The following is a 15,439-nucleotide window of genomic DNA, read 5'->3' as shown; positions in this document are numbered from 1 at the left end:
GTGGGTAAAGAAAAGGATCTTTGCTGATCACACACTGAAAGGGTATTTGCAGTGAACTGCAGCTGCTACAAGCAGTGGGGGTAGGGATGGGGGGGACTGGACAATTCCCACAGACACACAACCCCCTGGGGTCTCTTCTAATTGTGAACTTGATTTAGGATTGCTGAAAAGAAAGTGCCAGTAATCGGAGTCCCAGGCTGAATTACCTTCTTAATTGCCACCTTTTTGGCAAAGGGCACACCACTTTCCAATCCCAAACAGGCTGGCAGCTGTCTTCAATGGGATTGGGTTGGAGATGCTGCATGTCCAGTGTTTGGGGCCCTTCTGGAATCAAACAAGGGAACTTTTGATAGCAGCACAGGCCTTTGGAAAGGCGCTTCGAAGCAACTCTGCAAAGCAGAGCGGACGGTCCCAATTTTAATCAGCCAAGCAGCTATTTTGCTCGGTAACAGGAGCAATCACAAATGCAGAAGCTGAGTGGGATGGCTGAGGTGTCCAGCCTCCCTTCTCCGTCTCAAAGAAGAGGAGGTGGAGCAATGAATCTCCTTAGGCAAGATTGATCTCAAGATGGATTGTCTGCCCTGTGCACATCTGATTTTGTGCCATCAAGTCGTTTACGACTCTTTGCAACCACTTAGATTTCCTCCATGATGATGTATCCCTGACCTGGTCTTTCAGGTCTTCTAACAGTGCACATCCACTGATACTTTTTTTCTCTTTGGGAAACTGACAGCACAATATCCATTAAATGGCCACGAGGGGGCAATGGTGCCTTACGTCTCTTAAGCATTCAGGCTGATGATCTGAGATAATTAAATCAGATCCCTCATGATCGATGCAGAATACTTCGTTCTCATCGTGACACTGGGGCTAAAAGCTTCTGACTCAAGGAAGAGAATCTTCTGGGCCACATTAATTACACCAATATCAGGATGCAACATGCATTCTTTGCTTTCCCTTTGCAGGTTGCAGAAAGTTGCAGAAAGCAGGGGTTTATGACTCAGCCAGTGGAGATTTATTGGCTAATTGATTGTTTCTTGTTTTAAATAGCTTTGCATGATAAATGAATCTGCAGAGTCTTAGAGGGGTGCTAGAACTAATCTTGGCTGGTTTCAGAAGATAAGCAGGATAGGTCCTGGTTTAGTACTTTACACCAGGAGATCTCATAGCTGCTGGCTAAACTAGGAAGATTGGTTGATTGATTGATTGATAAATAAGAGGATGGGAGCAGCAAATGACTTGCATAACACGGCCAAGCAAACTGCACAGGAATCGAGCTCAGCTGAAGGCTGAGAAAATGGGGCTTGCAAAAATGTTTTCTAGCAAATGTTGTTCAGAAGCATAAGTTGCAGCTCACAAAAGTTGATGCCTCTGAATGAAATGTGTTGGTCAGACCCCTTCTGAATTTGGGGTACCATCAACTATCACAGGTTTCCTCCTCCAGTTTCATCTCAACACAAACTCTTTTTCTGCAACAGAATTGCCATGAATGCAATACAAATAAATACAATTTATTTACCAAAAAATAGTTCTTGACATACATGAATACATAAGTCCCTAAAGCAAGGTTTTGCTTTACTCTGTATGGTTAAAAAAATCCCGCCAAGATTTGGATTTAATAAAATGCATCCTTCTGCAGATTAAATTAATATTTATTAGGCTTTCCAGATTCAGTCTTCTTTTTTATCTGAAATATTTGAATGCTCCTCTTCAGTTAGTAGAGGACAGACTTTGTTCCTTGGGACTGGAGTTGTTTCAGAAGAAGATATACAAGTTGGGGTTGTAGGTGTGCCTTCGCCGGAACTGAATTCTGCCTCTGTAAATATCTGGCATCGTTGCAGCTCAAGATACGTTGTAAACAGCTTGGCATATTCAGGATGTTTCTCAGCAAAATCCTTGAACTCTTCTAAAAATAAAGGAATAAACAATATTATTTCAAACACAGGGACTGGTCTGAGGTCGCACTAACCCAGGAGAGGGCAACTTACATGTTGGCCTCACGGGGTAAACCAGACAGGAAACACAACCAGATAAGCTAATTCTACTTTATTGTAAAGCTACATTGACAGAATCTTGCAAGTCTGAAAGTGCAACTCTCCCCCCATCTCCTTTACAGCCCGAGAAACAAGGGAGGGTCTCTTCTGAGCCTCTTGCCCTGCCCACTATCCAGCTGCGGGCTATGCTCCCTCTTATCTGACCGCTCCCTCGGCAGCATCTCTTTGCCCAGTCTCCCAAGGTCTTTCCCACATACCATTACATCATGCCCCAAAGTCTCCTCCCAGCTATATCCCTGAATCTTGTTTTCCTTAATTCCCACTTGGCTACCTTACCATAGGAGAGTTTGTTAGAGTTGTCAGCATCAATCTCCTTGAAGAGGTTTGAAACATCAAGGTTAGGAAGCCCTAGCGATGAACGGATAATTAGGGCAAATTCATCTTCTGTTATGCTGCCATCTTCATCAATGTCAAAAAGCTGAAAACAAAGAGGGATTGACTGGTCTGTTGGCAAGGAGGATAATGCTCAGCTTTGACACATCTCTAAGTCAATCTTCAAATGCACGGAGAGCATTTCCCAGGTTTCTTTTAAAGCCATCAGATGGATGGTATTCTGTCCACCCCTTCTGAAAGTTCTGCTCTTCATCTTGGGGTGGTGGAAGACTTCGATCCCACAAGGAACACCTTCTCTGAAATGAACTGCTCGCCACTTCAGAACCAAATAATCCCACTTTCAGAAGAACAGCTAATGCCACCCCAAATCATGGCATTCCCTCCCAGAGATCAGAAAGAATCTGATGATTCCTTTTCAGACATTATGTATATATGGAGAAGTACCAGGGCCTGAAGGAGGAACTAGAGACTATATGGAAAGCAAAGGCCAAAGTGGTCCCAGTGGTGATAGGGGCACTTGGGGCTGTGACTCCCAAGCTGGGAGGGGCTCCAGCAGATCCCAGGAACAACATCTGCACTCTCCGTCCAGAAGAGTGCAGTGCTAGGAACAGCCAAAATACTTCGCAGAACCCTCAAATTCCCGGGCCTCTGATGGAGGACCCGAGGTTGAGGAAGACACAGACCCCCCATAGGGGTGAGAAGGGAATATAAAAGGCACCCATTTTTTTGAAGTTTTCACATAATGAGCTTTAGCTAATGAAAGCTTGTGCTTGTTAGTCTAAAAACTTGATAAAGGCACTACCACCCCCTTCTGAGTTTTAACTACTATAGACTAACATGGCTGTCCTCGTCCTCATAGCATGTTTCCCAGGGATTATATTTATTTATTTATTTATATTTATTTATTAAATTTATATGGTTGCCCATCTCACAAAAAAGTGACTCTGGGCAGCGTACAACAATTAGATAAAGCAATAAATGTATTAAAAAACCAATCATTATTAAAAATATAGAACAATCATTATTAAAATATAAAACAATCATTGTTAAAATATAAAACAATCATTGTTAAAATATAAAAAAAACCAAAGGCACAGGAGAGAGTGAATATTAACTGCAATGATGGGGCCATCTTAGAAGGTCCCCTGGTCCCTTGGGAGCCCCAAGCCTGATGACATAGCCAGGTCTTGAGGGACTTCCAAAACATTAAGAGGGATGGAGCTAACCTGATTTCAGAGAATGTTCCACAAGGCGGGCACCATGGCAGAGAAAGCCCGCCTCCTGGGACCTGCCAAGTGTATGTCCATAGCAGACATGACCTGAAGCATACCTTCTCTGCCAGATCTAATGGGATGGGCAAATATAATTGGGGAGAGGAGGTCCCTCAAACAACCTGGCCCCATGCCATGAAGGGCTTTAAAGGTGAAAAACAGCACCTTGAATTGCAGCTCGTGGAGCAGAGGTGTGACATGTGCTGTTCTGGAAGCACACCTAATTGCCCGCGCCGTTGCATTCTGCACCAGCTGAAGCTTCCAGATGCTCTTCAAGGGCAGCCCCATGTAGAGCATATTACAGTAGTGTATTACTGGTGCCTGGGCTCTGCACAGCATCTTCCCACCCACAGAAATGCTCTACCTATAATCGCAGACCTGAGCTGCCTCTTGGGTCCTCCATCAGAGGACTTACCTGAAATGCCATTTGAATGGTCTGCTCCGTATTGGCAGGATTACATAGGACTGACAAGCCAATCACATATTCTCGGAAATCTATGGAACCATCTCCATTCTGAAAGAAACACGAGACAACAGCAAGTTTTGTTGAAGTTGCTCAGTGATGCTGACATGGTAGATTTCTGTAGGTGTGTGGTTTGTACACCCCTCCCACAAATAACTCTCTCCACTTAAATCCCATCGCATCCTGGCTTGCTTCTATTCCCCTGTTGAGCCATTTTTAGCTGGCTGAAGGTTTCCAGCTGCCTTAAATGCCTCCACTATTTATCTTGACTCCTGGAACTGCAACAGAGAGATGACACCTGACTACTCAACCTTACTTTTCCAGGCAAGCTTGTGAACAGTCCCATTTCAAATACCCTACTGCAATTAAGCAAAACTACATGCAGTTGAAATATTCAAATGCTTATTGATATATTAACCATAATAATCCTGAAGGCTGTGGACAAGGGTTTCTCAATCAGGGTTCCATGGGACCCTCGGGTTCTGTGAGAGGTCACTCGCAGTTCCCTGGGAGATCACGATTTATTTAAAAAATTATTTCAAATTTGGGCAACTTCACATTGAAGATGTAAGTTTCATTCTTTATTTTTAGTTTAAGAACACTGTTAATGCATCTATACAGGCCTACACCTGAAACGAATGTAATACTTTTGTAACTTCTGGCCTATCTTTGAGCCTGAATGTACAGGGGTTCCCCCAGGCCTGAAAAAATATTTCAAGGGTTCCTCCAGGGTCAAAAGGTTGAGAAAGGCTGCTGTGGACAACGAAGAAAATTCCAAACATAATTGTCCTGTTCAGACTATGAGGTGGCCAGACAGAATTGTTATTAAACTCTTTATTTAAAGCAACTATTTACAACAGTAAAGTCCTGGTGAATAAATAAGGCAAGCAATTTCACTCAAGACCACCCAGGCTATGATGGATAAACAGGCAAGGCTGCAGGATCAGGCTGTGGCAGAACAGCAAGGCAGAATTTGGCTAACTCTCTGATCAAAGCTATCAGACTTGGTGAAGCTAGGGTGCATGGCAAGGCAGAAGCTGGAGGCAAAGTTCTGTGGACTGGCACACAGATAGGACCAGACTGAAGCGTGGAGGCTAGGTAGGACTGGACTGGAACCTCTAGGCAAGTCTTGGCTCTGGAGGCTAAGCTGGGCTGGACTGGAGAGTCTAGGCAAAGCTGAGGACTAGAAGCAAGGCTGGACTGGACTGGAGAGTCTAAGCAAGGCTTGAATCTGGGAGCACACCTGGATCACACTGAAGCTATGCAACGAGGCTTGGAGCTGAACGCGAGACTGTTCTCAGCAGGGACAGCAAGGAGAGGCTCAACTGGAGTGGCTTGTGCAGAAGACGGGTCCGCGATGGCAGAAGGCGCTGGTGCTGGTTCCACACTGGCTACAGCCAAGGCTTCTGATGCTGGTAAGCACTCTTCTGAAAGTGCTGTGAGCTCAGAGGATTGGTTGTCTCTGGCAGCTTGCTCCTCGCGCACCTGCCTTTTAAAGAGATCCCTTCCGCGCCTTTTCTCTCCTGCAGCCAATTGAGCTGCCTTCTGAATCGCATGCTTCTCAGCTCTCCTGTCTCAAGCGCTGATTGGAGGATTCAAATCCCCCTCCAGAGTTTGTCCAATCCATGTTTGCAAATTCTCCCACTCTGCTGAGGATCAGCTTCTCCAAGTCCCTTCTGATGAGTTTCATTTTCCCCTTCTGACTCTGAATAAGTTTTGTTTTCAGAGTCAGAAGGAGGCTCAAACCTCACAATAGCAATATACGTTATAGAATATCATGATAATATAACAATTGTGTAGCTGAAGGCTGAATACAATCAGTGTCTTTCTCCAATTCAGGCTGTATCCATTTTCCTTGCCGTACGTGGCTGGTGTCATCCTTACCAGGACTCAGCAGATGTATATGCAAGTCAGATCTTATATGGAGACATGATGTAATGGAACATACATATCTCTACACTGAGAACTTAAGGAAAGATAAACTGTATCATTCTGACTGATTCACTATTCAGTGTGACTCATGGGCATCTGAAGAAGGTCCAGGCAGAACCACCTCACAGAGTTATCATTGTGTAGAAAATAGGTGGTGAGAGCACTAAGTTGTGCACAATAAAGATGGGATATAAGATGCTGATGATGATAACAACAGTAACAACAACAACAACAACACAGTGAAAACAGATCCTTAGGTAGCTGCAAAAAGTCTGAATTGAGAGATTTTATAGGACCTAGGAAAGAGTCATCTGACTTGTCTGCACAATGAGTATGACTAAACTCCCATGGCAAGTTCCCAACAGTTTCCTCTTTGGACCAAAGTTGAGGGATGTGTACCCCGACCAACCAAATTTGTATGTTCTTCAACCCCAAGCGGAAAATCTGATAGAACATCCAATCATATCTGAATGTTGAGTAAAGTCAACAACAATGCCTCTTTCCCACACCCATAGGGTTCATGCCCATCAAAGCACCCATTCCAACAAGAAAGCAAGTTTTCTGTGGGTATTTGTTTTTTCTGCAAGAAATTAGGCTGTAGAGGAATTAAGTTACTATGGTAACAAATCACTCTGGCAGGGCGAACAGGTCAAACTTAAGTATCCTCAGTTTGGGGTGTGAAAAGAATGACCAAATAAGATAAAGCTGCTCATTGCCTAAGGGGAAGCTTGCCACCAGAAAGGTTTTAGTTTCCTTTTTAGCCCAGCAGCAGCAGCAGCAGCAGCAGCAGCTCTGTGTGTGTATGTGTATGAGCTTGTAAAGCTTTTGTGCCTATCCAGGATATCTGGATATGAAACTGTATATGTTTCTGTGCTTTCTGTAAATACATTTATTTTTATAGAAATGCCTGGTGGGTGTTTTTCCTGATCTCTTGGGCCAAACGCTTTCCAGCACTCTAACATTTTCTTCCTAGACGTATCTCAGCAATGGAGAGTTCCCGCACTTCACAATGTTTGAGGAACTAGCTAGGAATCAAATTTAAGCATCCAGGCATGTTAAAACATGCCAACACTTGTCTTTTAAGCCAACTTTTAACAGCACCTTTTAATTGGCCACTTCTTTTCTCCGCACAATGTAATATCTGCCCTTCTTTGTATTCCCCAAACCACAACCCTAGGAAGTTTTGCTTCAGGCCGATAAGAGCCTAAACTTATCTAGTAAAGCTCTGTCATACTGTGGAGGCTTGAATCTGGCTCTCCTAATCCATCTCTAACTACCTTCCTCACTCTGCTCCAGATCTGTGGGATCTGCCTTGAGATCCCTACTTTCCAAAAGCCCAGCAGATATAAACTTTTGACACATATAATAAAGAAATGCATACGTTTGTATTGCTAGCCCAGCCTTCTCCCTTTGACGACTTCCCCGGCCTCTTAATATTAGTTGGGAGAACTTTGGGGAAGAAATTTGATGTTGTGGATTTTGTACAGCGTTTCACTTCAGAGTGGCCCCATTTAAAAACCCTCCTGGCTTTGCATTCATGCCCAAGAGATAGCACCATGTCTGAGGCTGCCAGCTGCAGCACTGAGAGGGTTAAGCTTATATTCTTGCATACCAGCCTTAGGGAGATGGGCCACATTCCAATCTTTAAGCCCTAGCAAAGGAGAATGGAATGCAGCACTAACTGGGAACAGCACATGAAAACTTTTATTTTCCCTCTTGAACGCAGGAAGAATCACTTCTGCGGGAAGAAAGAAAGGAGCAAAGAGACAATACCACCTTTGCTTTAACAAAAATAAAGTTTTGTTAACTTTTCCAGCAGCACAGGTCTGGAATTTGGTTCGATTTGGTTCCTTTTCTGAACTGAACCGCAGAATGCAAACAAAAACACCAGCCTGAAACATCCTTATAAGGGTGCTGGTAAGTTAGGGAATCTTGCCCAGGCAAAATGTGGACTGGGACACCCTCCCAGGTCCTCCTTTCTTTCCTGCCTGCAATTCCAATCCATTATACAAACCAGAAATGAGGGAGGAGACCCCCCCCCCCACCTTAACTGCCAGGCCTTTTCCTGGGAATGGCACTGCATATTTGAATAACAGGAGAGAGGTAAGCCCAGAAACTCTTCGGGGCAACTGTCTAAAGCCCCCTTCCTAAAACTTAAATGAACCCCAAGTCCGTTTTCATGAACATCCAGAATTTATGAGCATGTCACAATTCCCTGGACCTGCAAACCAGTTAGAAAAAGGGAGCCCCAGATGCACACTTGAGCTGCCAGGGAACCTCCGTTTCTCTTTACACTCTAAATCAAGAGGTTTTGTTTTTTTTTTGCTCTGAACAGTTGCAAAGACTTGGTTAAAAACAAATAAAAAATGCCAAAAGTCTCTGGAATGGAAAAGAGGTTGTGGCAAATGTTTATAATGCTTAAATGAATATCCAGAAAGCCTTCAAGATGTTTCTTTAAAAAAGATCCCCAGGAAACCAGGGGTTTTTGATGTCCCTTAATCTGCCAGGGCAAATTGTTGACTCTCCTTTGGAAAGGAAGCAACTTGTTCAGGGTTCCCATCCACCCACTTTCTTTGCTCCATGTGACATTCCTTCCTCTCCAAAGCTTGCCTTGAAGGGGAGGGACGGGCACTGGGACTTTGCTGCATACATTTGCATGTGGTGCTTATTTTCATCTACGGAGATCAGCAGCAGCTCTGCTGACACAGTGGACAGCAGCACCTGGCTGTCCTCGGCTGATCCCAAAAAGCCAGGATAAGGTCAGACCTGGTGATTACTTGGATAGGATACCACTCAGAAGTCTCAGAACTGCAAAGGAGAGTGGTTAGTCAGAAAACATCTTAGCCAAAAACAGTGGGAGGCATCTTCCTCCCGTTGCCAAGAAACAAGTCCATAAAGTGATCAAGAGTAGAGCTTGACTCAAGGGAGACATTGTTTTGCTTTCAAAGGAATATGCAGGAGAGAGAGAGAAAAAAAACACAAAAATATGTGTGCATTTCTGTACTTAGATCAGGGATGGGCAATAACAAAGTAGTATTTGAATTGTTTTTTCCCCTGAGAAAGATCTGCCTGGGAAACTTGGCAAAGAAAGGTTGAACTTATTCCTTGGCCAAACCATCCCTCTAAATGGGCAACTTCATTTGCAGCAAATGCACTGGGTGATCTTTATCCCCCCTCCCTTTGGTTGCCCCACCCTTATAAGATCATCTTTATTTTTTTTAAAGGATGAAACATAAATGGCCCAAACCAACATAAGAGTCAACATTTGACACCATCAGATTTAAGGCAGTAAAAATGATCAGTTAAAACAGGACTCAAACAGCTATCTCAACAGTTTGGGTTTCTTCAGACCCTCCTAGCTGCTGTGCCATTAATTTCAAGAGTCCTTAGGGCAGTGCTTCTCAACCTTGGCAACTTGAAGATGTGTGGACTTCAACTCCCAGAATTCCCCAGCCAGCATGGGATTCTGGGAGTTGAAGTCCACACGTCTTCCAGTTGCCAAGGTTGAGAAGTGCTGCCTGAGGGAGACCTTTTAATGATGGACGATGACTCAGCATTCATTGCACTCAAGCAATGTGTCTGAGATCTAGAAGCCTGACTGGATCCATCTGCCCCACCCAGGAATGTTTTCCTGGGCAGCTGAGCCCCTTTCTTTAGGCCAGCAAGATATCTATACCATATCACTATCCCTAAACTCCCCAACCTGAACAAGCTTTAATACACTCCCTATGGCAGTTCTTGAGGGCAGTTACAAAAACAAGTACTCATATGAACTAAGGACCTGCCCTTGTGGAGAAGGGTCAATCAAAACCATAGTCTGTCACCTGCTACCCTGTATTTCTATAAGGACGCAAGGGCCTATCTTATTACTTCTCATTAAATAAAGAACCCAGAGAATATCAATTGATTCTCTATATAGTTGTTATTATCCAGTATGATTCCATTTCTATGCATGTGGCCAAAATATTGTTACACTGTTTGTAAAACCCGACCCACTTTGGTCACATCCATGATCTAGTCCCAAACTGTTTTACTTTGTTTCATCCACTGTTGACTGCTGTACTCTGGTCAGTGACCATAATAAAGATGTGTACTGTATCTACGTATGTAGGTATGACAGAGAGAATGACACGGTCATAGTATATAGGGAGAACCAGGAGATGAGGAGGGGTTTTTAACAATAATCCTGGGCACTCAGAGTCTTAACAAGGCCTACAGTTGCAGAATCTGGCTGTCCACAATCTAGAAGGTTGCCCAGCTGGGTTCCTCAACTGAGACAAGGAACTTTTATGGAACAGCAAATTAGCCTTTGAGACTTTTGGCCAAGGACAGGACAGAGCTGCAACCACTGTCATGGAGCAAACAGTGAGAATATGACCTCTTCCTCTGAGCTGGTTTGGAGATGCTGGCTCCCGTATCATCAACTAGAATTTTTTTCAGACTAGAACTGAATCAAGAAGCCATCAAGGCCAGTTCGCACAAAACGCTCAACCACAATGGGCATAGCCCAAACAAAACCGACATTATGGCATAATGTGAGGCACAAAACCAATCAAAATCATTGAGAAGGAACAAGCACATTTTGGAGGTCTGCAAGATCTACTCAGGGAAAGGTTGGGATGTGTCCCAGAAGAGGCAGAGATGTCATCTTTGGGCCAATTCAGGTCACAGTAAGGACAGTCACATCTGAAGTGGTTGTCCAGGGCAAAAAATAAATAACCAACTGATAGGCTTTAGTCCAGGAGCAGATTTTTCCACTTGCAGCAAAGGGTCTTATGTAGCACAACCCACAGATATAAAGCGGGATTCCTTTGCAAATCCTTTGGCATTCTTTTAAAAAAGGAAAGTTATAGCATTCCACAACGCAAAGTATGTCGCTCCCTGCCACCCTTGGCAAAACAGCCTACAAAACAATCAAACAATTAACAGTATTCTCCTTTTGTTATGATCCAAGTTTATTTTCTCCTCTTTACAAAGGACAGATGTTTAAGAACTAGTTAGTAAAGATCTATTTTTGTCATTATCCCTTTCTGCTTCAAACCAGCTCTCAGGAAAAGCAATGAGAAAATGCTAAACCAGAGGCCACAGATGCTGTCTCCTTCTGGCTGTGTTTCCATGCTTCCACAACTAGCTGTTTTCCAAATCTCTCAGATTGCTACTTCCATCACCCCATGTGACCATTGCTGAGTATGATGGTAACAGATATACATATCTGGAGGGCAACAGGATGGGAGAACCTAATCTTATTACTTCAGGAATGAGTTTAGGATCCTGAGGGTCCTTCCATGACTGGAAGACAACAGAGTTCCTGGCATAACTGGGATTCCAGAGATGTTCAACAATAAATACATCTGTAAACTAAAGCAGATTAGACTTTAAAAAAAAAAGAACAAGAAGAACTAGATTAACAAGACCATTGAGTATTCAGGGCTTAGAATCCCAAAATGTCCATTTAGGAGGACGAGGTGAGAACAACGTTGGAGATCAAGTAAGGGAAGAAGAGCAAAACATGGTCTGGTGAAGCAGAAAGGGGAAAAAATTAGGTTAATGAGAGCGACAGTTGCTTCCTATTGCACCGTGTAGGCATTATATTAGCTTAAAGACAGCAGGCTACATTTTGTTTTGCAACAAAATACTGGAATTCCACTCCTCCCCCCCCCAGCTTCCTATGAAATAATCCACAGCTTCCAATGTGCTTCCAACATTCCTAACATGAGCTTGCAACCCCAGACTGTTGTACAATTCAGGCAAGCAGAAAGCAAAACAAAACCTAAGCTTCCTTCAAGCAATAAGCACGTACTCCTAGAAAATGCATGCATCGGCTAACCTCAATATCCCAAAGGTGCTATCAGCCAAAAGGCACTCGCTGTTAGCAAGAAAGTTTATTTTGAGTGTTGGCAGAAGTAATTTTACTTCTCATCTGTCCCTCCTCCCCCAAACCCCCTATATGGTAGGAGAGATGGTCCAAGGTGGAGCAAGCCACTGCTTCGTCTTCCCACCACTTGCGGTTTTAAGAGTACATGGTGAGCTGTAACCACTCTTCGATGTTCATCTGGACTTTCCCATCACCACCCCGGTCCAGAGATTTGAAGGCACGGAACATGCCATCCAGACGGACCAGGCAGCTGATGAAGTTGTTGAAGTCCATGCTGCCGTCGTCGTCGGCATAGCGACGGATCATCAGGGCGTAGAGTTGCTCATGGAGGTTAAACCCTGCGGCCTTGAAAGCTGCAGGCAGGTTCCCCATCTCGATCCTCCCTGCCGAGCTGGCGTACTGCTTGAAGGCACACTGCCACTTCTTGATGTTGTTCCACAGGTACCTAAACTGATAGAAGTCCAGCTTGCCTGTGGCGTCGCTGTCCATGACGGCCACCATGCTTCGGCAAGTGTCCAGGCTAAAGCCTTCGGACTGCAGGTCCTGGTGCCGGGCCATCACCTTGTTGAGGATATTCATCAGCTCAGAGGGACACACTTCCATATCGTCGCCAGCCAGTTGGGCAAAGAGTCGTCGGAACTGGCGCAGCTCCTCGCTTTCATTGGCTTCCACGTTGGCGAAATGGCTGCGGGGGGCTGGGGGGGGCTCTGGTTTGTACTGAGCCGCTGCTTCACTGATGATATTCACAAGCCCGCCAAGAAGCCCCATAACGTTGCTGGCTTTGCTGCCGCCACTGCTGCCACCACCAGCTCTTCCACCTCCTCCTCCTCCTCCTCCTCCTCCTCCACCACCACCTCCTCCTCCTGACAGGAGTCCACCAAGGCCTCGTATAAGGGCACCTCCAGCACCTCCACCACCTCCCAAGGTCTTCAGGAGAGCTCCTCCAGGACCACCACCTCCACCACCTCCTCCTCCTCCACCACCACCTCCTCCACCAGTGGCGGCATCTAATAGAGCCTGAGCGAGGAACATGGTGGAGAGTCCCAGAACCTGCAGCGTCTTTCAGAAGCTCCGAGTGTGTCTGAAGAGAGCAGAGCTGGGCGTGCTCTGCAGGAACAGATTCGCTGCCAAGGGAAATTGCAGCCCTTCATGTCCGCACACGTCATTTTCCACAGCTGGAATCTATTGTGGGCTCAGGGCCTCGCCCAAGCTGAGCGAGGGTGGAATTTTCCTTTTGCAAACTTGGACCAGGGGAGTCTTTTTGGGCAGCCCTGATCCTTCCTCCCTCCTGAATCTTTTCTCTCTCTGTCAGCTTTTCTTCTACGAATCTTTGCCCTCACCCCCAACTCGCTGCAGCAGCATTTCTCATCTGTTGTACATTGCATGTGAAAATTCCCTTTTCTTTATACACACACAATCTCTCTCTTTCTCTCTTTCTCTCTCTCTCTCCTCCCTCCATCCCTCCCTCTGTGGAGATTTCAAAGTCACAAGCTTCATTTCTGCAAGCACGACAATTCTTTCCAGCCCTTGGGGGAACAAACATGATACTTACTCTGTCGAAAAGAGTAAACAGCTCCTGCAGGACATCGGAGATGGGCAGCTTCAGATAGTTCGCAAACTCCTCGATCCCGATCCGACCCCCTTTGGACACGCTGGCGATCATTGCAAATTGATCCAGCTGCTCACGGATGCTGTCCCATCTGAGACTATCCAAAGGAGGGGGAGGGGGGAAGGGAAGGGGTAAAATGAGCAGCCACCGCTTTTCAAGGGGAACTCAGGGCTAGAAGCCAGGCAGTTAATTAATTGGGAAGCAATTAAGGTTTATGTGATGGATCAGCACATCAGGAGACCTGGCTCTATGGCAGTGTTTCTCAACCTTGGCCACTTGAAGAGGTGTGGACTTCAACTCCCAGAATTCCCCAGCCAGCATTGAATTGCTGGCTAGGGAATTCTGGGAGTTGAAGTCCACACCTCTTCAAGTGGCCAAGGTTGAGAAACACTGTTCTAAGGGTTGTCACAATAAGAAACACTCCTTCAGACACTTGGGTCTCTTGATGGGTTACATACATGAAGGGGCAAAAGAAAGCTTCTGACCAGATATATATGATGCACAGACTTATTTTCAAAGACTTATATTTTCAGTGGCTTTGAAACTGTTGTGCCTGGAAACCCCACCCTCAATGTTTGCCAGACTCCCTGTCTTATTGGATCTTAATGTCTTTCTTTTACATAGGAATCTGAACTGCTGGAAGCAAAGTGTTGGTCTTCAGCCTCATCCCAGTCTCCAAAACTCCTTCTGGATCCCACGGAAGCCCCAGTGGCATTGAAAGGAACAGCAAAAGACAGCAGAGCCAAAAGCAAAGATGAAGTGGGTCACTGCTGTCCAAAGCTTTGTATACACTTGCTCCAGGTGGGGTGGGGGAGGGAAGGGACATCCATGGGGTATCAAGAAATTTCCTTGGGGACTCAAGTGACCACCCACTTGTGGGAAATGGGCACTTAATCTGGCCATGCCCACTGGAAGCTGTTTGATGACCATGCAACCATTTGGGGAGGATGCCTACCACACCCTGTAAGAAGTCCACAGCTGAGCCTGCCTAGGAGTCTTCTCTGTACCCTACTCACATTTCCTGTAAGCTGCAGTGTCACTGATTTCTATTTATAGCCAGAGAAAGTTCACCTTTAAACAGTAGACACTAGAAACCAGATCCCAGGCTGGGGATGCATGACCATCAGCTCTTCCTTGGGCCCCTCAACGCTCTATGATCACGCAGAAAGATGCTAGGACCACTGCAGGCAACCCCCAGTTCTAGTCCTCCAGATGCTGAGGAATGACAGGATGTGCGCTACTGTCACCTGAAGCCTGCAAGGAAGTTCTGATGTTCATGTGTATGTCCTTCCCATATCTGCCAGCAGCCACTTAAAGGAGTTGTCCCTTTTCTTATTCCAAACAAGCTTAGGAAAATCCTTGTTTGAGCTAAGGAGACCTTAGTGGGCAGCCACGTGCACCTGCCCTGCTGAAGCCGCCTGAACTTTCTTTTGCACTTCCACTTTTCACACTTGCATTTAGTACAACCAAACTCTCTTCGGGCTGATAAGTATCTGGTAGAAGAAGGGGAAAAGCCTCAGAACCCCACTTACTTCAGTTTCTTGCTGATTTTTGTGAATTCGACCAAACCAGCCTCCATGGGAAGAGTTAACTGCCCTGCTGAAATCATGAGCCGACAATCTTCGTAAGTGTGATCTGTGACAGGCACTTCCAAAGCGCTGCGATTAAAAGACACATACACAAAATCAGTTCAACACTAAACTTAGGAGGGGCTGTTTTAAGCCACGGGCAGGGATGCTGCTCAGCTGCCCAAAAGGACGCAGTTGCCCCAGCCAACCTGACTAAGGGAGGTGAAAATGGAGCAATACCTGGAAAACTGCAGCGGGGAATATTTTGACAAAATCCAAATAAAAAGCAGATTTAATGAGGATAACAGGTGGTAGTCCTCGACTTACAATCACA

The 15,439-nt window shown here is 45.3% G+C and overlaps 2 protein-coding genes across 2 annotated transcripts in view; both read right to left on the bottom strand.

Annotated features, from left to right (window-relative positions):
• Positions 1–1,550: 1,550 nt before the first annotated feature.
• LPCAT2 (lysophosphatidylcholine acyltransferase 2) overlaps positions 1,551–15,439 on the bottom strand; it is a 36,013-nt gene continuing 22,124 nt past the window's right edge. Inside the window, exons 10-14 of the mRNA XM_063312692.1 lie at positions 15,070–15,195; positions 13,481–13,634; positions 4,074–4,172; positions 2,331–2,472; positions 1,551–1,906 (exon numbers count right to left, since the gene is read on the bottom strand). Coding sequence (XP_063168762.1) covers positions 1,671–1,906; positions 2,331–2,472; positions 4,074–4,172; positions 13,481–13,634; positions 15,070–15,195 — 757 coding nt within the window. The 3' untranslated portion in view covers positions 1,551–1,670. The remainder of the gene's footprint in view (positions 1,907–2,330; positions 2,473–4,073; positions 4,173–13,480; positions 13,635–15,069; positions 15,196–15,439) is intronic.
• CAPNS2 (calpain small subunit 2) lies at positions 4,083–12,975 on the bottom strand. Its single transcript, XM_063312693.1, has 2 exons — positions 11,881–12,975; positions 4,083–4,172 (listed from the first exon to the last, which is right to left on the bottom strand). The coding sequence occupies exon 1, from the start codon at positions 12,958–12,960 to the stop codon at positions 12,064–12,066; it is 897 nt and encodes a 298-aa protein (XP_063168763.1). The 5' UTR covers positions 12,961–12,975; the 3' UTR covers positions 4,083–4,172; positions 11,881–12,063.

Source organism: Candoia aspera, chromosome 11 (genome assembly GCF_035149785.1).
Source record: "Candoia aspera isolate rCanAsp1 chromosome 11, rCanAsp1.hap2, whole genome shotgun sequence".
In the NCBI taxonomy this organism is placed as follows: domain Eukaryota; kingdom Metazoa; phylum Chordata; class Lepidosauria; order Squamata; family Boidae; genus Candoia; species Candoia aspera.
Note: the sequence above shows the minus strand (reverse complement) of the source record. Positions and strands in the feature narration are given on the sequence as shown.